We start from the raw sequence: 23,083 nt of genomic DNA on the forward strand, positions 1-23,083 counted from the left end.
CTGAATGACATTATCTCTAAGGATCAGTTCTTCCTCCATGTGGAGAAAGTGTATTTCAGCCACTTGTGTCTTGTCTTTACTAGATTATCAAATGGATTGTGTATAAAACAGCTGGTTTCTACTGTAACCTCTTACCTTCCCAAGGGTTTCAAGAACAGCTGTCATCTGCTCACGAGAGAGAGCCGATGTGGATTTACTCTTAAGTCCTTGCAGCACCTGATTTATTATTGTTGGGTTGAGAGGCTGATGTAACGGATCCAACAAGGCCCACACAGACTGACTTGCCACGTTTGACACCAGAGTCACATTGGCCCGTCCAAACTGGGAGTGAACACTGGCTCCTCCTGAAGGACTGTAAAGCTCCACCTGGAAGCGCTTTGGTGTGGGTGAAGACGAGGCGAGGTCCGGCGTCAAGTAGATGTCTAGTGTTGTCACGTGGCTCCCAGGTTCAAAGGTCACTTGACCCTCTTGTTTAGGAAAATCCATGCCCGCTTTAGCAGGCCAGATGACATAAGGACCAACCATCTCTTCCTTGTTAAGTTCCTAAAGCAGAATGAAACACGTCTTTGACATTCAAAGAAGCACTGTGATTATTACCAGCGATTATTAGAACTGCCTGTACATCAGACTTTTACTTAAACGCACTTCTGTTGAAGAACAGAGCTCACCGAGTCCGAACTCTCTCTGTAATGTTTGTTTATGAGACATACTGACCACACCGTATTATCTGTGGTGAAAGTCCTTCTGCACTACTCCTGGCTTTTATCATCCACATCCTCTAAGAGATGAAAGCACATCACCAAATGTGTCCGAAAGGATTTTTTTTTTTTTTTTTTTTTTTTGGAGTAGACTAGAGACTGCCTTTAATCTCCAATATCAAAAGCATTTACTTCGTATAGTGCAAGCAATTGATCTGGGTGCAGACAAAACAAAACATCAACCTTCAGAAAAATGTAATTTTTGAGGTAGAACACGGGGAAAACTTTGGCTTTTTGAATTTCATGATGACTGGGAAACCAAACGCAGTGCAGACAGTTTTTATCCACAAAGCGCCTAAACCCCGCCAGCAGCTAGCAAGCGAAACATCAGAGACAGGCAGCGCTGGACGCTCTTCTACTGCTGCTGGTACTGAATATAAAATGACAGACCCGGCACCGAACCGACAACCAGACTCTGAACAACTGACCAGACACAACAGCCTACATTTTGGATGTATTCTTTTTACATCTAAAAAAAAAATATTTCTCATCAAATGAAGTCTGTTGCTAAAACTAATTGTGGATCCCTTTCAAAAACAGACATGCTTTTGATACAGTTTATCATGAATCCTTGAGGGTTATGACATATTTTAAAATACAGTATTGTCTGTTACATGTTTGCGTCAGATGGTTTGGCTTATCCTCCTGCAGACTGAGGGACTAGTGCATTTTAATCACTAAGCGTATTTTGGTTTCATGTCCTCAGACCTACATGCATCAGGAAAATCCATGTGGTTGCACTTTTGGGCCCCAAGATGTTCTTTTTGCTGTATGTGCCAAAGGTTTTTGCAGAGTTTGAAAAAAAGGCATTTAATTATGCATAACTGGAACTCCTTGACAAATGACCTACATATTCAGAAAAACATCTACTTGAACATTTTTAAAGACTTCTAAAAGATTTAAAAGTAGTCAAATCTATCTGTGGATATTTAGTTGAAAACACTGAATATGTAAGCATCGTTTGTAGTATGTGGTTTGTCATGTCATAACTTTACCAATACATCCTGAGTACCATTTCTGGTAAATAAACCTTAGAAACAAAGTACATGATCTCTTACCACTGTGTGATATTGAAGAGTCATGGCTGAAGCTGTGCTCGCTTGCCTGTAGAGCTGCAGGCTGAGCCTTGTGGTCATCACAGTAGTGACTGGCAGTCTATGACCCACAGAGAAGTACACAACACCCTGCGGATTGTCGCTCTCCGCCAAGGTGATGTTGGCGAAACGAGTTGTGTCGTTGATGGAGGCACCAGCTCCCACTTGATAAATCTCCACCAAAAACCAGGCCTGGTATTCTGGTTCCTGGAGTAAAGCAGATGTGTGACTCATATTCAAAGGTGAAAAACACAAATAAAATGATATAATGCAAATTTTTGCTGAGGGTATTTTACCATGTCATCCAGAACCTCTAGAAGGAAAGCACAGAGGATCTCTCCTCTCCGACAAATGGCCACTCCTGAAGTCTGCACAAGCTGTGAGGTTAGGTTGACTCCATCTTTAACCAGGCTTAAAGATTCCTCACTGAAGGTAGCCCTCCAGAAGACCTGCAAATCTTCAAAAGCTCTAAGCAGCAAAAGAAAACACATCGTTCTTTATGAACAATAAATCAAATTCCAGTAGACGAGATTCATTTTCGGGCTACTAATTTGAAAAACTCCATTATTTAGCTTTATTTCATTACCTGTTTTTCTGTCTCTGTAGGTAGAGCAGAGCAGTTCTGTTCACTGAATCTTCATCGAGAACTTGACCCGTCAAGGAGCCGAGAGTAAAGCCTACAATACCGTTATGAAGGTCACTCCCTAATTTGGAAAGAAGGAGGTATGAAAAATAAAAGTGGATTAAAAGAGAGCAACACACACTAATTAATAAAATAATTTAAAAAAACCCAATGATTTTAGAAGTATAACTTCAAACCTAGATTACAAATTGTGGGCTATTTGTTGAAACCTTAATCTTCATTAGTGTGTCAATCATGGAAATACATGACAAAGTGCAAACAACAGCAAATGAGCTCAGAATACACACCTAATAAAACTGTAAATACTCATTTATATACACCACTAAATAATAGCTTATGTCAAGATTATTTATTTGCACATGTACTTTTTTTTTAATTCACAAACAAGTCAGAAGAGTTTTATGTTTTACCAAGGATAGTGATCTTCACAAATGATCCAAAGCCCTGGGACGGTCTGTCAGCGATCTGAGCTCCTCCCTCTGGATCACTGAGGTAGATGAAGAATACTTCCTGTCCCTCCGGCTCAGAGTCATCCAGGATGATGAGGACAACTTCCCTCTCTTCCTCGCCATCTTCCAAAGACACTACAGTGGACTCCAATCGAAAGTCCTGCTCTTCCTTTGCGAGAGCTCTGTCGGGCTCCAGAGTGAAGGGAGGACGTGTTGTACTTCCATCTGAGTGACGTAACATATCAATCAGCACAAGCTTGAGAAAAACTACAGGCTTAATAGGCATTAATAATTGCTGCTGTAAAAGAAAACGGACCTCCGTACGCCTGGACCCGAACCCTCACAGTCCCTGCGACACCATCTGACCTGCGCACCCGCAGCACAACCCTCCGCTCCTGCTGGTTTGCCTCGTCTCTGTCCTCTTGCACCTGGACGAGCTCAGGTCCAATGCTCAAAACTCCACCAGTTAGATCACTAGCCAGAATGGTGACAGTAGACACCCTGTGCTGTGGATGGATGCGAGGGGGCGCATCTGCCCAGGTTAAATTTGGAGTAGGGATCTCAACATGCGTCAAGTTGACGTAAAAGTACTCGTCGGGCTCTGACAGGGCATCGTCAACGATTGAAAGGTGGAAGGAAGCGTTTGTTTGTCGAGGTGAGTCGAACAGCGTTCGGCCAGCTGACACAGCGACAAAATCCTCTCCTGCCGCGGCGCTGCCCCCTGATGTAGTGTAGGACAGGTAGGTCGTGTTACTGCGAGACCCGTAGAGCTTCTGAACGTAAAGTGTTATTGTCTGGATGTCCTCTGCGATAACAAGTTGCCGGGAATCAGGAGCAAACTGGTAAATACCCAATGGTTCCACTTCTGCCACAGTAAAGCCTGACCTGTCAACAAAGGCAGACAGACTTAAGAGTCCAGTAACAGTTAGTTGAATGTTCAAGTGTTGCCTAAAGCCTTCTTTAAGCTACTACCTTAACTTAACAGCACCCTGACCACCAATGTCTGATGTAGGATTGGCGAGGTGAATAGCATAGGAAGCAGCCTCTGATGGATCAGCAACAGCTGTAAAAGCTATGGCCTTAGTCTTTTCTCCGTGAGCCAAGGTGAGAGAACCTAAATACAATGAAAGTACACAACAGTTAGAATCGGTAGAAAGATTTGACATAATAATATCTGTGGTTCACAAACACAGAAATTATACTGATTCATTTGTTGATATTTTATTACTAAACTTGATCCATTTCAAAGTATCCTACCTGAGTTTGGAACTATTTTCCCAGTTTTGAACCCAGATGGATTCTGTCCTGAAGGATAACCAGCTTTCCACTGCACTGTCACGTTACCAAAACGCCCCGTTCGAGTCACCTTTGCCTCACATGTTCCTATTTCTACACTTAAAACTTGCAAGGCCAGTGAGGCAAATCCAACCTGAATAAGTACAAGAGAAATTAGACAATAAATCAGGGGTTAAGTTAATCACATTGTCTTGGATAAACAGCTAACTTCATATTAGACAGCAGCTTGGACAGAGAAAGAATACAATCTCTGATTTTCTAAAATTACATGTGGTATATCGCAAGGTAACTTGCTTGGTCCTAAACTATTTATATTTTACTTAGACTACAGTAAAGAATAAGACATAAACTATTTTAAATATAATTTTTTATGCGGTATATTTGTCTTTTATTCTTTAAGATATTTTAGGGTCTATTGGCCTTTATTTAAGAATAATTAAAGACAGGGGAGAGAAAATGGGAAGTCATGCAGCAAATGTCCTGAGACAAACCAGGACAACCATGTTGAGGACTACAACCTCTGCATATGTTGTGCACACACACTACACACCGAGACACCCAGTCCATTCTATTCCTATTTTTATATTATATTACTTTTTTGTGAATATCCACGCTGCTCTCACTGAACCTTCTGCTGTGACACCTGAATTTCCCTGCAGAAAATGTAATGCTACAAATGTAATGTAAAAAATATTTAGTCTTATAATACATGTGATGCTTTAATTAAATCAAAACCAGGTTCTCGAGAGTGCCAATAGTCTAAGCTGTAAAGGAAGACTCATGTAAAACAGATAAAAATAAAATGTTAAAATCACTAAAATAAAATCAAAGCCATTGTAGAACCCCCCCCAAAAAAGCATTATTCTGCTACATATGGTTGGAATAATGCATACAAAACTAGATGATTGACATATAACTGATTCAGACATCTGATTGTTATATTTTGAAGTTGAAGGCCTTCAATTTTTATTTTTGCAGAATGTAATGCTACTCTGCACTGATTATTTACAAAATATATATAAAAACGTATTTTTATGCAAATAAAAATAATGCTAAAGCAAGAAAAACTTGACACCCTAGCTTAAAATGAAATGGTTAATGAGTTAGACAATGTTTTTTTAAGTTATAAATCTGAGAAATGACACTGCAGTGCTCAGATAATGTTCCCTGTGTACATACTTAGAACTACATTAAAAAATGTGAGTGACTTGCATTAAAATAAAAATGTACTGAAAATTATTAAACTTGTTCACTTCATTATTCATTCACTTCTGATTACTTGATTTAAGTCACCTGAATGGTAAGTGTGTACTCATGTGTGTATTCATTTGTTTTTATAAGAAGCTGTCAGAAACTCATGATCCATGTCAGTGATTAATTTAGGGAAATAATATCCAAAAATAATCATATTAAAAAGTACACTGCTTTTATTATCCTCTTAGCTCCACAAATGAGCCTCAATTTCCCACTGTGGGGCAAGGAATTATATTTTTATTCTATTCTGTTAGAGCTTATGATTTATTATGTGAAAAGAAAAAAACAAACACATTCACAAGTCACCTCTGAGCTCGCAGCATCTTCTGGTATGGTCACTGCTGCAGAGCTGCCATCATAAAGCAGACGCGGCGAAGAGCCTTGGAGAGCGCTGACAAGTCTAACGTCAGTCAGCTCTACTGTAAAGCTTTCACCCAATGACAAAAATGCCTAATAACAGAAAGACAGAGTGAAGAAAAAATTAATTCTTCAAAACAGTATATGCTCAAATCATTTGACGAAAAGTCAATTCTTTTGGTCAAAAAGTATTATGACCCTTACCTGGCTACTGATGGGGACTGTGATTTGACTATAGGGCTGGCCTTCTACCATAAGCAGCCTTCCTTCAGCTCGGCCTCCCAGCATCTCCTGGATGTCCATCAGCTCAGTTCCCCTGCCCCTTATCTTATAGCCAACACTGGCATTGCCAAACAGCCCAGCAAGTCGCGTTACGTTCACAACCAGAGCTCTAGTGAGCAGAGACCCTGAACCCACCACCACTACAGCCTGCTGTCCAGAGTCCAGAGAAAACACACCATGGGGATCATCATTAGCAGGCACCCTAAAGGGGAAAAAGGAAGGACACTTAATTAAAATGTTTGACTTCTCTCTTAAAGCTGTTGCCAACATTTTGTTTTAGCACTTTACAAATATAAAGCAATAAGAACACAAAAAATGGAGAAAATACTATATCTAAAATTTTGGTTAGTGTGAACTGTGAACTAATTTACTTTCACGAGAGGATAATTGATTTTGCAATAATGATCTATGTACAGTAACTCTGTCCCTTTCATGTGAACAGGTATATTACACTGTGAAGGTCTGTACAGACATCGTTTTTGGCCAGAAAAGTGAATCATTATGCCCAGGTCACATGGAGCAGCTCTGTTTCCCTCAGTGACACTAAGTACAATGTGTTCATTCACTAAGTGAAAATAACAGGCTATAAAGATTATCAACTTCAACTCACCTTCAAATATTTTTCAAGCTAACTTCATATAGGTTTTATTTAGTTTACTGTCTATCTGTAGTAGTTTCAGAATTGTATGCTTTAATCAAATTACCCAGTACATTGTGCCAGAGTGATTCTAACATAGTTCTAATGTCAAACCTTATCTGAGTTCTGATCAGGTCTGGGTTGGCATCCAGAGTCCCTCCACCATCCACAGCTACAAGCTGGACGATGTAAATCTCCTCCAGCTCTGGCACTGCATCAGGCATCAGGCTCAGGATGATCTCTGCCTCCCTTTGGCCTTCCACAATCATCACAGAGCCCACTAAGGCCAGGAAGTCACCCGTTGTATCTGAGTCACTCTGAATCTGCCACCGGACCTGGGAGGAAATGATGGTTGTGTTAGCAGTTTTACTCATTTGCTTGATAGAGAGGGACAAAATGTAGATTTGTGGTGTAATCTCACTGTGATGTTGCCCATGGTTCCCTCTCTGCGTGTGACCAACAAGGAAATGTTGAGTGGGCCTTCTGCCTCTGTAGACTCATTGATGATGCGTTGTTGAAGAGCATCAGGAGTGAACTGGACTATACCATTAGGGTCTCCAAACTTCTCTATCTGAAAGAAAAAGACAGAATTTTGTAGTTAGAAGTTGCATGTGTGGATTGAGATATAGATCTAATATTTAGCAAAGTACCTTGAGTGTTACTGAACCGGCCTGAGGATCAACATCCATCTCTCCAGAAACAACGCTCAGCTTTATAACAAATGTTTCTTCCACTTCCACTTCTCCATGAGGCAGAATCTGCAGCTCTATGATACCCATACTCTCCTCTCCATCTCTAAAAAAGAAAGAGCCACTCACAGGAGCTCTAAAGTCAGTATTTAAAGCAGGCAGAATGTCTCTGCTGTTTGGACCGAGGATGTTCCAGACAACCTGTGAAAAGGAAAGACGTGAGCAAAGTGAGATCTGCCTGAGGATCACATGATGAAGATACTTTCTCCTCCGGAATAATTCAGTATACCGTTGCATTTCCCAAAAGGCCTCCAGCTCTTTCCAAAACAAGACTCAGCTTCAAAGTAGAGTCCGGGTTCACCACTGTGATTACACTTTCATTTACAAAGCGGACCTCTCCATTCGGAGAGTCACTCTTGCCAATGGTGACCCTTGCAACATAATTGGAGCCCAGAACTGCTCCGCCAGTGGATCCAATCAGAACTATTTCAAATATCTCAGAAGGTTCACTGAAAAAAGAAGAATGTGTATTATTTAGTTTATTTGGTTGAGTTAGAATCAAAAATAAAATGTAAATTTTTATTAAGTGTGTTTTTTTTTTGTTTTTTTTATAGTGTCCAAGTAGCCGATTCTCTTACCTGTCCATATCATCTACAATAGTGACATTGATGAAGCTTATATTCTGGCCACTGACAAACACCAGCGAGTCATTGTGCAGGATGTAGTCGAGATTAGGCGTCGCACTCAAGCCTCTCGAAATAAAGTGGGCAGACACCGTTCCATAGGAATCCACTCTCCTCACCACTGGGATCAGCACGTAGCCCACATCTTCCTCAACTGGAAAAATAGCAAGTCAAAATGCATCTTTTGTCTCACTTGTACATATCATTTTACTGTCTTAGCCAAAATGTTTTATCATCCTCAAAATGACATAGTGGGAAATGCTCATTTCTAATAATAATAATATTGTAAGGGCAGCAAAGAAGCTATTTCTCATCAGTCATCAGTCAACAGTCAGGACCGGACAGAAAAGTTAAAGTTGTTCTTTCCGATCAAGCTCCTTTCTGGCTGTTTTGTCAGGCAAAATCTGACAAAAAGGCGACCACTTAATGAACTGTGTGTCGTGCTGAAAGTGAGATGATTTATATGTGAGCTTTCCTCTTATCTAACACAGCTGGTTCACAATCCAGCCATGATTAAACTGGTATCAAAACCTACTGATAGAGTATTTTTTTCCTCATTCCTCCAGAAGTAGCTTGGAGATGAACAATATTTCTAGAACACCAAGCCACAAAGCTAAAGTTATAACTTGGCTCAGGGGACAAAATATTTCAATTTGTTACGAAGGCAATCCAGATCTCAATACAAAGTGGAGCCTATAAATAGGGTTATTTTATTGGATGGATTTCTCAATAAAAGCAATTGAAACTTAGAAAATATTGAAATTGTGTGTACCATAGAAACTGACATAACAATCCAACATACTGAAAGTTGCAAAGCAGTTATCTAGATTTAATTCATCGGGGTCTATACATTTCATAACAGAACTGTTTCTGTTTGCTTTTGTTTTACCTGTAATGTTAAGGAAGTCCTGCCTGAACTCCAGGATACCTCCAACATTGTCATTCTGCTGTATAATCACAAGAACAGAAGATATGTTTCCAATAGCTGGAGGTTGGTCCAGCTGCAGTCCTGACTCCCTCACTGTGTAGTCCACCGCACTGACCACCAGAGGGAGACAAAGAAAAAGAAATACGTAAGAATGGCATTCCTAGTAGTCGTTCACATTTTAGAAAATGTAATAACCTGAGATTGAGCAGCTCTACATGGGTAATGTTAACAAAGAACAGTTCGGGTCTTTCTGGAAGATTATCATCCCGGATATGCACTGTGACATCGTGTGACTTTTGGCCTGGCGCAAACAGTAATCGTCCTGAAGCTGGAGTAAAGTCCGTTCCGCTAACTGCTGTGTAGCCCGAGGTCTGATAAGTCACCAGCACACTCCCCAGACTGCCATATGAGCGAATCACTGTCAAATTAACCTGCATAAAAAAAAATCACAATAAAAAAACTTAAATAGAAAATTAAACCATTGTTGTTTAAGGGTATCAGCACACTGCTGCAAGAAATTTCCCTAAGTGAAATAAAACACGTCTGTCTAATTATAATGACCTCACCATTTCCTCCTCTTTCGTTGTGAGCTGGAGTTGGTTGAAAGAGAAAAGTCCATGGGGGAGATCACTTGCTGCCATGGTAACCCTAGCATCCCTGGCAATGGGGCTCACTTCCAGCCCTACTGTCGCAGAGGTCAGTGAGAGCTGGTACTCACGTCGCTCTTCTGGGAGTTCATCATCAAGGACCTGTCACCATAATTCATATGAACAAACTTCTATTAAAGAATGCCAATTTTAATGCTGAATGTTTTGCAGATGCTATGACAGACCATAATTATTCTTTCAATGAATTCCATAAACACTAAGTACCTTAAGAGTAATGGTGCCAACAGACTGACCATCATGCATAGCAACGGTCCCAGAAATGGTTTCGAATTCAGAAACCAAAGCTGGAGTAATATTCCAATACACTTGGACATCTCCAAAAACGCCTGGACCTCGCACAAGGCTGTGCAGAAAAACACAAACAAGTGTTTCATCACTAAAATGTAAAACTTCTTTTTTCTCTCTCTCTCTCTCTCTCAGTTGGAGACACAGCACAGCAATTATCTCACTTGACCACGGCAGTCCCGTTGTAGTTTCCGTGAGGTTCTCCAATGATAACGTTCCGAGATGACTCTGCTATTCCGATAATCCCTAGTGCAGCTTTGTCTGCCCTGATGGTGACTGTGACCACTCCTGCATAAGATCCATTAGAGAAGTTATTAAGTAAATTAAAAAGTAAGACTTTATTTTAACAGGGTTTTTTTTAAGTTAGAGAATTTATTCCATATAATACACAACAGAAAATGAAGAGGACAATGAATATTTGCCATATTATAAACCTGAGTACATTTCCTCAGTAAGTTAATATGCTGTTAGCTTGGCATTTTTATGTAATACAAACCGTGTAAAGGGTCGATGATAGCACCACTGTCAGCAGGAAGCAAGCGAACAATGAAATGTTCATCTCCTTCCAGCAAATTATCAGCAAGGGCTCTGATCACAAATGACTTGACAGGCTCAGTCTGTAAAAGAAAATGTAGATAACGTTTGCAATTTTATCCCAAGTGGTTCTTATAAACAGTGGATCAGCAAATAGCAATTTTATACGAAACCTCAGTGAAGACAAGTGTCCCATTAACAGGAGAGAGATCATCCATAGCTTGGTCTTCCACCTGCCACGCCAGCACCACTGCACCTTCACCTCCTGAACTACGCACCACCGTGAGTGTCGCCACAGCTGAAGGATCATCCACAAACTCGGGCTCACTAACCACAATCTGAGAGATAAAAAAAAAAAAAACACACATATCAGTACATTCTAAAATAAAGGGGGAAAAAAAATGTCCTAGCTCTTAATTTATCAGCAACATGAGATTTTCCAGATGCTACAAACCTCTTCTGTGTATTGTGTGCTTTTACAGTTAGGTGAACAAATATATTACATTCACCTCCAAGTCTTGAAATCCAAATCGTCCGAGAGGAGAGTCATTGGACGGAATCACAACATTTACAAAGGTCACTTGTCCAAGGCGAGCGCCGCCGATCACCCGTAGCAAATCCACTCTGAAGGTCTCCGAGGCCTCTATTTGTTCATCGTCCAAGATGGTGATGGCTATAGTAGACTCTTTCTAATGTTTCAAGAAATATACAACCCACGATGTAAGGCGCTGAATATTATGCTCAGAAATGTTTATATCAGCTCAGAACACTACGCCTTGATTTACCTGGCCCTCTTGAAAAGTGATGTTTCCCGATGCAGGGGTGAAGTCGTTGAGGTCAGCTGTGACCGGCTGAGCCTCCCAGTAGGCAACCAGTCTCCCACTTGTGCCGGCAAGTCGTACCACAGACAGATGAAGGACATTGTCTGGAGGTGGTATCTCATAGACCAGCACACTTCCAGGTAAATCCTGAACAAGATTGGCAGTAATGGGTTTTTTTTTATGGCAGATTATTGAGCACATATTCTATTTTCCCCTCCCCTTAATTCACCTTGTTTTACATTCTCACCTCAGAGATGTTGAACTGCAGAACCCCTCTTGGATCGTCACTCTCCTGGATGGTGATCTCTGCTACTTCCATCCCAGGCCTCTTTAGACTTGGCTGGCCCGCTCCAACAGACCCACTTACTAGCTCCACTCCAGTGATGTTTACCAGGAAACTTTCTGCAAGCTCTGGGACATTGTCCTACAATAATATGTTCATGTGCATTAAATAAAAGTGAAAAAACAACAGAAGATTGTGAATGTTAATTACTGATCACCCATCCTCACCGGTAGAATAGTGATAGAGACGAGCGCCACTGTGGCACCGTTGAACATAATAATGGTGTCGTCTCTGGCTATATAGTCTTCTCCTGCAGAAGCCTGATTGGAAGGGTGTTGGTTCAAGGCTGGTTTTGTCTGGAAATGGACCATCACCTGACCTGATGATCCCTGCTCCCTTACTACAGAAAGAGTCACATTGACTGGAGTTCCTACAGATTGGAAAATAATTAGATTAAGGCAAGTAATAAACACCAAAAAACCAGATGATACACATAATCGCAGTATCTACAGTGCCTTGCAACTTTAACTTTTGCAACAGCAAACTTCAATGCATTTTCTTGGCATTTCATCTGATAACCCAAGGAAAAGTAGCATAAATTTGATGCTTTTCTTTAGCAGATAATTGGAAGTTGTTCAGATCTGAACTATTCTGTTCTTATTTTGCAAAGAACAATAGAGGAAACTATTGAGTAAACAGATCTGAACACAGACTTTAGAGATTTTATATATAAAAAAAGTAATGTCATGCACACCTATTCATTGTTATAACACCTGATATGAAAAATGACAATAACATGAATGATCATGGTGATAATATGACAAAATATGGAAATATTTAAGTTGTATAAATACTTTTACAAGGCCCTGCATGGATCTGGAAAACTTCCACAAAAAAAAAAAAAAAAAAAAAAATGACAGGATGCAAATATTCTACATTAGTAGGTATGAACATTTAAATAAATATTTTTTCCAATGCTTTAATTAATAAATATTATTTAACCATTTCATGGATTAATCAAACCAATTACATCCCATCATACAAATCAAAACATCTTGGCTGTAGTAAATCTTAAAGTAGCTTTTTGTTTTTCAAAGAATATGAAAGGATGGTTGAGTGATTACTTTGAAAATATCAGAAAAATGTTAACTACATGATATATAAAACATTAGAGAGTTTAACTCAATGATCTCTCATAGATTAACATGTAAGCATCTGTCACTTATTGAGCTCTTACTCTGTGGTTCCTGTGTTAGAGTAAACAGGGAATCCAGATGCCATCCGATCACGCCGTAGGGGGAGCCATTTGGTAGGATTGTAAGCAGAGCCTGAGCCCGCTGCCTGTCAATCACTGCACCTTGTTGGATGTTCTGAAGGCCCAAAGTGGTGACATCCCGGATGACGATTATGACGCTTTCAGATAACTCAGGCAAGCCATCTGCTACTATGGCTAACGAGATGATGGCTACAGTCTGACCTTCAGAAAACGTCACCTGTAAAGGAAATTGCATTTCTGCACTGAATTGCGACATTTAAACACAAAATTAACAGCAGTGATTATCTTAAAAAAAAAAAAAAGCATTTTAGAAATGGTGCTAATGTATTATGCTTTGCGTACGCAGCAGAAGTTACTCACCACTCCGGACGTGGGGTAAATGTCTGCCAAACTACCGTTAGCTGCCCAATGAACAGTCAGTCGACCAAAACTTCCTCTTCTTCTCTCAACGTTGAGAGAAATTTTATTATTTTGTTCCAACTCCTCCACCTCCATGTATAAGGAGTTCTGCAAACATATGCACAGTAGAGCGTAACACTTTGAAATACCTTTACACAGTCAATAACACAATGAGCACTTTAAAATGAATTCTCACCTGAGCAAAGCCAATAACTCCATGGGCATCATCGTTAGTTGGGACAATAATTGTTACCTCACCGCCAAATCCAATCTCTGCCCCTCCTTTTGGATTCTTCAGCTTAACCTCGAAAACCTCCTCCACCTCAGGGATGTCATCATCAATGACGTTGACTGCTAGATCAAGTTCCCTGTCACCAGGAGCAAAGTATAACTCCCCGGAGCTGAATATCAGAGAAGAAAGACAAAGACCCCGTTTTGTCCCTTGATTTTAATTGTTTTTGTTAAAACTAACCTGTGTTTGATATTTGTAATCCAGGGCATACCTTGGTATGAAGTCAGACTGATTTGAGACAGAGGTGAACTCATAGATAGTGGAGCTATTATCTTCAGAGGAAGCCAAAAGGGCCTTTGTGCCGTTGAGAGATTGGACCATGAAGGAGAGGAAGTTGTTGGCTCTCGGTGCCCTCAGGATCATGGTGAATAGGTCGACATCAGATCTCCAGGAGTAAATGGAAGAGCCATTTCTTCCAGTTAGCAAGGCGTACGCTAAAAAAAAATAAAATAAATCTCTGTTTAGAACACACACATTTAAGAAAGTTCCACTTTTGTCCTATAACTCCACAAAACGTTCCCCGTGTGCTTAACGTAAGAGTGTGAAATCATCTTCTTGTAGGGAGGCCTGTGGTGTTTTATTTGCTGGTCTTCTTTGTTTTGTGGCCTCCTGATTAAGTTGCCTAACTGCTGGCCACTCCTGTCAGGGTACATTTCATTGTGTTCATCTGGATCTCTCAAACCTTGCAAATGACTTCGTCGCTCATGTTCAAACTGATAAATGCCAATGATTTTGTTTCTCATAGGTTGTTGAATTTCTTTAAGTGAGGGGATGCTTTTTAGGATCTCACATTATGTCGTCAGATAGGTTGCACTTTTTTCCCCCCTAAATTAATCCAACTACAGAAAACTGCTTTCTGTATTTAATCTGATTATCTTTTAGATTGAACTTTGTTAGATGGTCTAAAAGATGTGACACAAGTAAAAACGCAACAAATCTACAAATTTTCATGACGCTATAAATATTGCGCTATTATACATTAGCGTTAAATCTTTACATAAAGAGTTGATCGGGATATGAGTGCTTACTGATCCCTGACGGCACAGTAAAGGAGTGAATGGAGGCGAGTCCTGGGTGAGGAATGGACTGACGGTGCCGTGGTGAAGGTTCTGCTAAACTCCACCGTAATACTTCACAGGATGGAGAGGGACCTGTAAGAAGAAAACAGAAGCAAACGAAGAATGCTTCAGAGAAATACGTTCATTCACACCAGAATAGCATGTTTATGTAACCACTCGCCTGACTGACACACCCAAGACTGAATAATTACAACTTGTGGGTCCTTTTGTGGCTCTGCTCTGCTGCACATTGAGGCCTTTCCACATAAAGCCACAACAGGTCCAAACCAAAAACTCACCACTTTTTCAAACTCAGAAGGATCACATCATTTCATAATAAACAGAGCACTGCAAAAATATATAACCAGACCGAGACTGCAAGTTTTGCAATCACAGAGGGAACAAAAGAACAAAGATGTTTAGTGAGCAATAAGCAGCTTCTGTTTGTTTCACCAACATGCTTGCAGTCTGTAATAAAATCAAACTGTAGCATAATTACCAAGAAGATATAGATGAAAACAAAGAAAACATACAATGCATTACACTCCTGTCTCCATACTGTGGATTAGTCCCACTTCACAGGCATCCTAGACTTTGCTTTTAAAGTGAACCTAAACATAATTTTATCTGCGGACCATTTGCTGATGCTGTTGTAGTTACAGTGGGATTACCAAATAACTTCAGATATTATTTTCTGATATCTACACATATTTAAACATCCAAGTATCAGCTCTTGATTCTAATTGGTTGGCTCTTTTTTCATGTGGGATTCATTCACACTTTGCATGTTAGTATTTAGCCAACTGGATGGACTTTCTTTGTGTTTAATGCTCATACCTGACCTACGTGCCACAGCATGCTAAATGTGGGTCAGTTGTTATGAATATTAACGCAGCACTCCAAAACAATATTGCATTGTTATGTTTCCCTAATATCGTGCAGCATTGATTTTAAAGAAGCATCAGACTCTGTATCTATAAATGACTATTCCAAAACCTGGGTAGGCATTAGAGAAAAGAAGTGCTCATGGAGAAAAAAAAATGTCTACTGTTCATTAGAAATTTAGTATATTTTATGAGCTCATACAAGTTAGATCACCTTCAACAGCAATCAGCAGCAGAGTATCCTCTCTTCTTGTGTTGACTGCTTCCACTTGAATGGCTCTGCCGGAAAGTGGCAGAGTTTGTGGATTCTGAAATATGCCATTGCTCCACTGAAGAAGCTGGCAGCTCCCACTTTGGCTGTCAATGCACACCAGCAGATAGAGCGCGTCTGCATGAATAAATGGAGACAGACTCAGGATGTCCTGTTCAAAGTTGAGAGTCCCATGGAGTGCAAAGGAGCTGCCCGTCCAAACAAAAATCTAAAGAATCGGGGGGGAAAAAAAGAAAATCAATTCATGTACAATCTGGAGACATTTATATTTTCAACTGTTTAAAAAAAAAACAACTGAAATTGTCTTAAAAGTGGCAGAGTGTGCACCACCTGGCTAGATGCTATCAGGTAATCTTTGCCTCCAGTGGATAGGTGTTTCACATCCAGGGCTTCAACTCCTATGATTTGTTCCTTCAAAAAACAAAATAATGTATTCCATGTTATATAAGCGACATGTCATAATAATATAGCAATGTCGTGGTATGACTGATTTTATACTTGCCAGTGTTATATTGAGGTCCTTCTGCAGTTTAAAGATGCTAAGGTTTGCAGCAGGGTAGAAGGGAGGGCCTCCATGAGTAATGGCAATGTAGGTAGAACCATTGACTGCAAACCCAACACACGAGGCTGGGTCTTGGATTCTGACAGACTAAATCAATCAGAGAAAAATAATGTTGCTTAATCAACCCCTCATATTCCAATCATTCCTAGATTGAGCGAGAACATATTGTGCTGGCTCTGGTGGAATATCCAGGTTACCTCTATCGGCACAAAAACACCTTGCCACCGATACAGAGTCGCTAGAGTGCGGATGGCCCCAGCCGCGGGCTTCAGGTCAAGCCTTAAAGCCAGGGAGGAAGACTCTGCTGGAATGGAGCACCAAGCAGATGTAGGGTTGTTCTCAAAGCTCTGATACAGACCAACGACTGGGAGGGGACCCGCTGTAGGAAGAGAGAAGAGCATCTTCTGAGTCAAAGAAGAGCGCAAGAAGAGTTTTAGATTGATTTTTACTTTTTAGCCTCACCAGAAGCCGTAGCTGTGTCAGACTGCATCTCCCACTCTACGCTAACCGCTGACTCCAAGCCATTACTGTGAGAGACAGTGAGGAAGACAGCTCTGCTTCCTTCTTCAGCCACCACCGCTGCGCTGGTTCTGAATAGACACAACAAATAACCCTATGTAGGAAATGCAGTTTTTAACTATTTAAAACATGTGATTGGTCGTAAGTAGCAGCAGCAGCAGCAGCAGCAGCAGCATTCCTTTCAGATCCTTTGATAAAACTGCACTGAGACCTGTTGAGAGAGGGTCCGATTCGGAACAAGCCTGAAGGGGCCAGGTTCTCCAGGACAGTGACAAGAATTTGGAGCTGGTCCCCAAGCCGTGCACCTCCTGTTGGGTTAAAGAGGGTCAATGTGAATGTTTCATTCCCTTCAGGTTCAGCGTCACGTATTGCTCGGACCTCCAGCATCTGAAACAACAGGGAAAATAAATTAGCACTTGATCTATGTGAGCTTCTGGAATTATTATTATTTTTTTACTTCTTTCAATGACGTTTGGTACTTACATTTGCTTAACTTACCTTAAATCGGACTCCATCCTCCAAAACTATGAAACCTTGCGTTGGCATCACATCACCCTCTGCCAGGCTGCCGTTGGCATCCATGATGGTAAACTGAACAGAGACTGTGCCAAAAGTGCCTTCCTCTGGGTTACGCACCACGTACAGTTTAGCTACGCTGTCACTCAGCTGTGACGTAGAGGTAGGCTCGCGTAACAGGAAATGATCACTGGTGTTAAAGGAAATGACACCATGTCCATCATCACTGGCCAGGATATTTATAGTAGCTGTTAAAGCAGACAGACAAAGAAAGTTAGACATTGTACTGTGGGTTATTAAATATGAAACATGATTTAAGTCTATCACTACAACAAACGTATCAAATGTTTTACAAAGTGAAAGGGATGTTGACTTGATCTCACCCACCTCTTTCAGCATTTTTTTTTTTGTATTTTTGAACTACAACTAAAGGAAAAGCTTTGACACTAGTTAGAGAGCTAGTGGACTGGTTTTGCAAAAAAAAAAAAAAAAAAATTTTTAAGAGGGAAAATTAAGTATCAGAGCATTATGGTTTCCAGCAGGGGGGGAATTTACTGGTGTGAAGAGAGTCAGCTCAATGACTTTTTGTTTGAAGAAGAAAGTGCACACTCTTTACGAGTTATGTCTTGAAACACCCCACTACTTACTTTTGTGGCCGCTTTTAAAAACTTTGTTCGATGCTGTCCTTTTTCCTACCTGTAGTATTTCTGCCAAGCTCCAGTCCAGGTGAAGGCTCAGACAAGATTAGCTGGAATCTCTCTGCTCCCTCTGGAATTGTGTCATCAATTATCAGCACCTCCACAAACTTGTGCCTTTCACCGTCAACAAAATGGAGCCTCTGGGAAAAGAGAGGGAGTTAAAAGTGAAAACTGACACTCAGTCTTAAATTTACAAAAGCCCGTAGGAGCCTAAGTTCAGGAAAAAGGTTAGAGTCAGGGTATACTTTCTTTATTCCACAATAACTCCTTCAAGTGTATGTACATTTGTAATGTTAACTGGAGAAATATTAAATGCAGATGTTTTCACTTTTAACAAAGCACATAGTGATGTTCCCACCACCGTGTTTCACCATGAGGATGGTGGGCAAAGTTGGTTTTAAACCACACGGCATAAAATCCACTAAGTTTTCGTTTGGTCTCATCTGAACAGAGCATCTTTTTTTCCACATGTTTGTCCCCTGACAGCTAGTAGAATACTGCAAATAGGACATTTACAGTCTAAATACATGTGCAGAGTGCTGACTTTGTGTGTAATAATAAATACTTAAATCCTGGACATTGCTAACCGTTTCACTAGTGTTGTAGTCAAGTCCCTGTTGGGCTTCCAAGTTCTGAGCAAAGAAGAAAAGGGAGACATTCCCGTATGTCCCCTTGTTCCTGTACGCCACGAGAGTCAGTGCTCCGATTGTCTCATTCACTTCGTACCTGCAGACAAAAGCGCATTTCGAATAATTTTTTAACACAACGTAGGCGTATATTTAAATGGTACAAATTTCTGGATGTTTTTTCTTACATGGTGCTTGTCCATTCAATGACCCCTCTAATCCCATCATTAGCAACAATGGTGACTTCTGCCACCAAGCCACTGGTGTCTAAAGGAGTGCAAACAGAGAGAGAGAGAGAGAGAGAGAATGGAAATTATGTTCTTACTTTGGTTTATAATTTAATAATTGTGCTATAGTTTTTCCGCCAGGCTTATCTGAACTGCAAGCAGCAAAAAAGCAGGGAAGGGAGTAAGTGCAGGGGCTCTAACTTTAATCATGGCCATCGCAAAGGATTACAACTAGGAGGCATCTCCTGAGAAAAGCCTGGGAGGCGGAGGAGCCAAGCGTGATGTATTTATGGACTGATTTATGACTCTCTGAGCAGTGTTCTTCCATTTGCTTTGCGGCCAGGACACTGGGAGGCCAGTTATGGGTTTAGTTTGGCTTTCTTCTTCCTCACCACACAAGGCTACGCGCTGCCACCAAATCCCAAGACTTCCTCAATCATAAAAAGCATCAGTCTCACCATCCAAGCCACATAATGATTGCTGCCAAAAGAACATGTTTACCATGTGTCTCCAGGCAGCGGACTGATAGTATTCTGGGAACCTCCGAGCACTGTTGTAGTTGTACTTATACTTTGTCAACTCATCACTTTCTAAAGTTACTCATTCATAAATTGGGCTGTGGTCAAGATCTCAAAGAAAAGGGAGAAAAACTGCACCTAAAGAGCCATTTTGAGAGCTGAAAGTTTAACAGCTTATTGCAATTGGAGGGTACATCATGCATTTTAGTTCCTCATATGGAAAGCAGTTCAAATGTATACGTATGTGTATTTTACCTGGCAAAGTACAATATGCAACCTCTGCTCATCAAACAATAGGACATGTTAAAGGATTTTAGAAAGAAAAGAGGAAAATTTATTGCAATGCATTAGGAAAACAACAAAACAAAATCGGAAGAAACTACAAAAAAGTTCATTTTTAGGACTGTCCACACTGGCTTGAAATTATTGCCTCTACAACTGTAGAGAGTTCTCACCAAGTTGGGGAACTGTTGCAAGAGTTGTGATGAGCACTGCAGATGTTATGTTGACCAAGAAGAACTCCCGCAGCTCTGGAATGTCATCCTGATAAGAAAAGAAGCTGTAAATGCAATATTCTACCCAGTCTGCTAAAATAAATGTGAGGGAAGCCCTGTGGAGAGAATATGAACATATGCTATACACACAGTCATATGAAAAACGTTTGGGGCACATACAACCCTATTAATCTTAATTATTTTTATTTTTAAATATTTGGGTGTTTGCAACAGCTATTTCAGTTTGATAAATCCAATAACTTGGATATGATTATTATTTTCAACATGAATATTAAAATGTAAATAAAACCTGATTATTTATCAAAACTGATGCTTCTTTTACATTGTTTTATAACCTTTTGAGATATGCCTGTAACATTTCTCCTTAGCACGAAACCTGAATAAAAATAATTTGAAATCTAAATAGAGGAGCAGGAATAATTCTGGGTTTAACAATTTTTATCCAGACACAAGGATACGTGCAGCACTTTACAGTTAAGTTTAGATAAATGGAGTAGGGGGACATTTAAGCTTTACCTCCTTGATGGTGACCGGAATGGGAACTGAAGTCTGTCCTTCCTGAAGGACCACAGAGCCAGTGCCAGAAACAAAGTCTTGACCCGGATCAGCAAGAGCACCCTCCACCTCTGACAGATTTTGTAGTGAACCTCTAATAACCTCATAGGTAATATTCACCGCTCCTACAAGCAGAAAAAAAAATAATTGTTGTGATTTATTCTTCATGGTACGTGAAAATGTAACAAATCTACTAAAAGGTAACTACAGTTGTATGTGTTCATACTTTGCTTACAAACCTGAGGTGCCGAACTCTCTGTTGACGTAGATGTTTATAATCTGGTCCCGCTCCTCTGTGCTCACCCTGAGGGATGACGGCGCGATAGTTAGCAGCCCGTACGGCTGATCGCTGGTGTCGACAGTGAGTACTGCTTCACTGCCTTGAACGTCCAGTGCAGCATGGCCAGTCAATACAACACCTGCATGCAAGTGTTAAATACAGATTAAGTATATTCACAAAGGTCTTCCAGACTCTTTATTCGCTAAAAGAAATATTATGTTTCGTACCAAATGTTTGTAGGTTGGAAAGTGACACTCTGTACTGATCTTGGTTCTCTGGTGTGGCATCATCCATAAGCTGCAGGACTATAGTGCCATTTAGCTGTCCCTGCAGGAATCAACATAAATATGCAGCATTTATAACATGCACATGGCATTTCATTGCAATCTGCTCACCAGTTGACACCAGTAAATGCTTAGTCGTGAAATAAAGCGGGGTCAGGGTTGGGGTTAGGAAAGAAAAACACAGGCATCAGGAAATAAATATTTCAGAAAAAAAAAACATAATAATGACATCTTATTTACCTCATTGAAGAAAATTGTCCCTGATGTTTGAACAAAAGTGCGGCGAGCAAGAGGACCTTGAACAGTCCAGTCTACCGTGACGTTACCCAAACCTGGAGCTGACCTCAACACTAATAGGGACAACCTCTCGCCTGTAATAAGAAATATATTATAGTGCAACATAGTAATTATTTTTTTCATTTCCAATAAAATGTTTTTTATGGTGTAGATGACATCAGAGGTCTCTCAAGATGTCTGTCTAACGACATGGAGACTTTAACCACTCAAGCGCGAATGATGACAATGAAAAGGCCGGAGCCCACCTGTTGGAGCAACAACAGCCATCACCATAAGTGCTTACTCTCACTTTCACATTCATACATAATTAGAAGGCATCTCCAGTGACACGAGGGTCGTCTTACAGAAATTCCTCTTATTTGAGTGCTTGGTTGCTACTGGAGAATCACAGACCTTATAGAATAGCACCTTTCTATGCTGCATTGTGGATTGAAACTGATTTACACAATACAAACTTTCTTAAACTGTTCTGGCAAAAGGAGAACAGTAAACATGCAGGAAATTTAGTTAATGACCAAATGGCTAAAATAATTTCCACATTTTGTCTCAGTATAACTATAAAACTAAATAAATTTTATTGGGATTTTATGTCACAGATTAATATAAAGTGTTGCATAATTATGCTGCATTTTGCATGTAGTGCATCAACATCTTTGCTGTCTTCCTTATCTGGCTTGCAGTGAACATCACTGGACTACTTAAAATAAATTGCTTGATATTGGCAATGACTTACTTGTTGTCACTTTACAGTAAATCAAAAAATGCATATCATTTTTTTCTTCATTTGTAAAACAAACAAACAAAAAAAGAACAACTCAATGCTGGTCAATCACATAAAATCCCAATAAAATTCACTGCGGTTTGTGTAATGACAGAATTTTAAAAAGAGTTATGCCACCACATTGATATTAGCAGTACTGGTACAGCAGCTCTAGCAAATTTATGTACAATACTCACCCTCTCTGGCAATGACAGAGCGTGAGCCTGGATCGAATCCTACTATTCCTGCCACATTGTCGTTTGCCAGAATCACGACGGTTACAGTGTCTGAGCTTGGGAGGATGCGACTTCCTCCAGCTGTGTTAACAAGCCCAATCATGAGGCTCTCGCTGTCCTCCGGTTCCGAATCGTCTCTGATTACAACCTCTACTGTCTTCTTAAGATCACCTGCGTGCAAAGAGGAAAAAGGTAGAAGCAACGTTGGTAAAATCCAAATTCAAACAGTAAAACAAATTAAAGAAAGGTAAACCTTTTAATGACCCTAAGGCTATGGAGATGGGCAAGAAGCTAGCACATACCATCAAAGACCAGAGTCCCCCCACTCCCAATGAAATCAGCATCTGGTGTGGCTTTTCCTCCAACAAATCTCCACTCTACAGTGACAGTGCCCAGATTTCCTCCTCTTCTCTCAATGACCAGCGGCACAACTGTGGGCTCTTCTCGAACCTCGAGGTATAGTCCTTCCTTAGTGGCGTTAGGACTGAGACTGTAGATCAAAAATATGCCAAATGCATCTCCGTTCACTCCTATAGTGACTACAGCCTTAGCTGGCAGACCGATTGTAGGCAAGTTCTTTGGTGACACGGTCAAATTGACCAACTCTACCTTCAAACAACACAGGATACACATTTAGTTACCACAGAGC

At 40.4% G+C, this 23,083-nt stretch overlaps 1 protein-coding gene across 1 annotated transcript in view; it reads right to left on the reverse strand.

Moving 5' to 3' along the window:
* Positions 1 to 23,083, reverse strand: part of adgrv1 (adhesion G protein-coupled receptor V1) — a 93,352-nt gene that overhangs the window by 44,730 nt on the left and 25,539 nt on the right. The window contains exons 35-82 of the mRNA XM_088008962.1: positions 22,737 to 23,043; positions 22,396 to 22,605; positions 21,382 to 21,512; positions 21,085 to 21,184; positions 20,817 to 20,996; positions 20,539 to 20,702; positions 19,963 to 20,050; positions 18,951 to 19,029; positions 18,724 to 18,862; positions 18,135 to 18,276; positions 17,421 to 17,686; positions 17,134 to 17,309; positions 16,866 to 16,993; positions 16,601 to 16,782; positions 16,344 to 16,490; positions 16,172 to 16,252; positions 15,785 to 16,049; positions 14,657 to 14,779; positions 13,840 to 14,062; positions 13,533 to 13,737; positions 13,298 to 13,444; positions 12,899 to 13,154; positions 11,889 to 12,091; positions 11,626 to 11,802; positions 11,343 to 11,525; positions 11,067 to 11,246; positions 10,731 to 10,895; positions 10,520 to 10,640; positions 10,188 to 10,311; positions 9,943 to 10,081; positions 9,637 to 9,819; positions 9,266 to 9,501; positions 9,032 to 9,180; positions 8,098 to 8,296; positions 7,749 to 7,968; positions 7,421 to 7,660; positions 7,192 to 7,341; positions 6,885 to 7,105; positions 6,056 to 6,335; positions 5,801 to 5,944; positions 4,202 to 4,373; positions 3,917 to 4,058; positions 3,261 to 3,829; positions 2,906 to 3,169; positions 2,439 to 2,556; positions 2,149 to 2,320; positions 1,817 to 2,059; positions 136 to 543 (exon numbers count right to left, since the gene is read on the reverse strand). Of these exons, the coding sequence (XP_087865088.1) occupies positions 136 to 543; positions 1,817 to 2,059; positions 2,149 to 2,320; positions 2,439 to 2,556; positions 2,906 to 3,169; positions 3,261 to 3,829; positions 3,917 to 4,058; positions 4,202 to 4,373; positions 5,801 to 5,944; positions 6,056 to 6,335; positions 6,885 to 7,105; positions 7,192 to 7,341; positions 7,421 to 7,660; positions 7,749 to 7,968; positions 8,098 to 8,296; positions 9,032 to 9,180; positions 9,266 to 9,501; positions 9,637 to 9,819; positions 9,943 to 10,081; positions 10,188 to 10,311; positions 10,520 to 10,640; positions 10,731 to 10,895; positions 11,067 to 11,246; positions 11,343 to 11,525; positions 11,626 to 11,802; positions 11,889 to 12,091; positions 12,899 to 13,154; positions 13,298 to 13,444; positions 13,533 to 13,737; positions 13,840 to 14,062; positions 14,657 to 14,779; positions 15,785 to 16,049; positions 16,172 to 16,252; positions 16,344 to 16,490; positions 16,601 to 16,782; positions 16,866 to 16,993; positions 17,134 to 17,309; positions 17,421 to 17,686; positions 18,135 to 18,276; positions 18,724 to 18,862; positions 18,951 to 19,029; positions 19,963 to 20,050; positions 20,539 to 20,702; positions 20,817 to 20,996; positions 21,085 to 21,184; positions 21,382 to 21,512; positions 22,396 to 22,605; positions 22,737 to 23,043 (9,141 nt within the window). The remainder of the gene's footprint in view (positions 1 to 135; positions 544 to 1,816; positions 2,060 to 2,148; positions 2,321 to 2,438; positions 2,557 to 2,905; positions 3,170 to 3,260; positions 3,830 to 3,916; positions 4,059 to 4,201; positions 4,374 to 5,800; positions 5,945 to 6,055; positions 6,336 to 6,884; positions 7,106 to 7,191; positions 7,342 to 7,420; positions 7,661 to 7,748; positions 7,969 to 8,097; positions 8,297 to 9,031; positions 9,181 to 9,265; positions 9,502 to 9,636; positions 9,820 to 9,942; positions 10,082 to 10,187; positions 10,312 to 10,519; positions 10,641 to 10,730; positions 10,896 to 11,066; positions 11,247 to 11,342; positions 11,526 to 11,625; positions 11,803 to 11,888; positions 12,092 to 12,898; positions 13,155 to 13,297; positions 13,445 to 13,532; positions 13,738 to 13,839; positions 14,063 to 14,656; positions 14,780 to 15,784; positions 16,050 to 16,171; positions 16,253 to 16,343; positions 16,491 to 16,600; positions 16,783 to 16,865; positions 16,994 to 17,133; positions 17,310 to 17,420; positions 17,687 to 18,134; positions 18,277 to 18,723; positions 18,863 to 18,950; positions 19,030 to 19,962; positions 20,051 to 20,538; positions 20,703 to 20,816; positions 20,997 to 21,084; positions 21,185 to 21,381; positions 21,513 to 22,395; positions 22,606 to 22,736; positions 23,044 to 23,083) is intronic.

Source organism: Poecilia mexicana, unplaced genomic scaffold, assembly GCF_051168715.1.
Source record: "Poecilia mexicana isolate PSO_F unplaced genomic scaffold, ASM5116871v1 scaffold_9, whole genome shotgun sequence".
Lineage (NCBI taxonomy): Eukaryota > Metazoa > Chordata > Actinopteri > Cyprinodontiformes > Poeciliidae > Poecilia > Poecilia mexicana.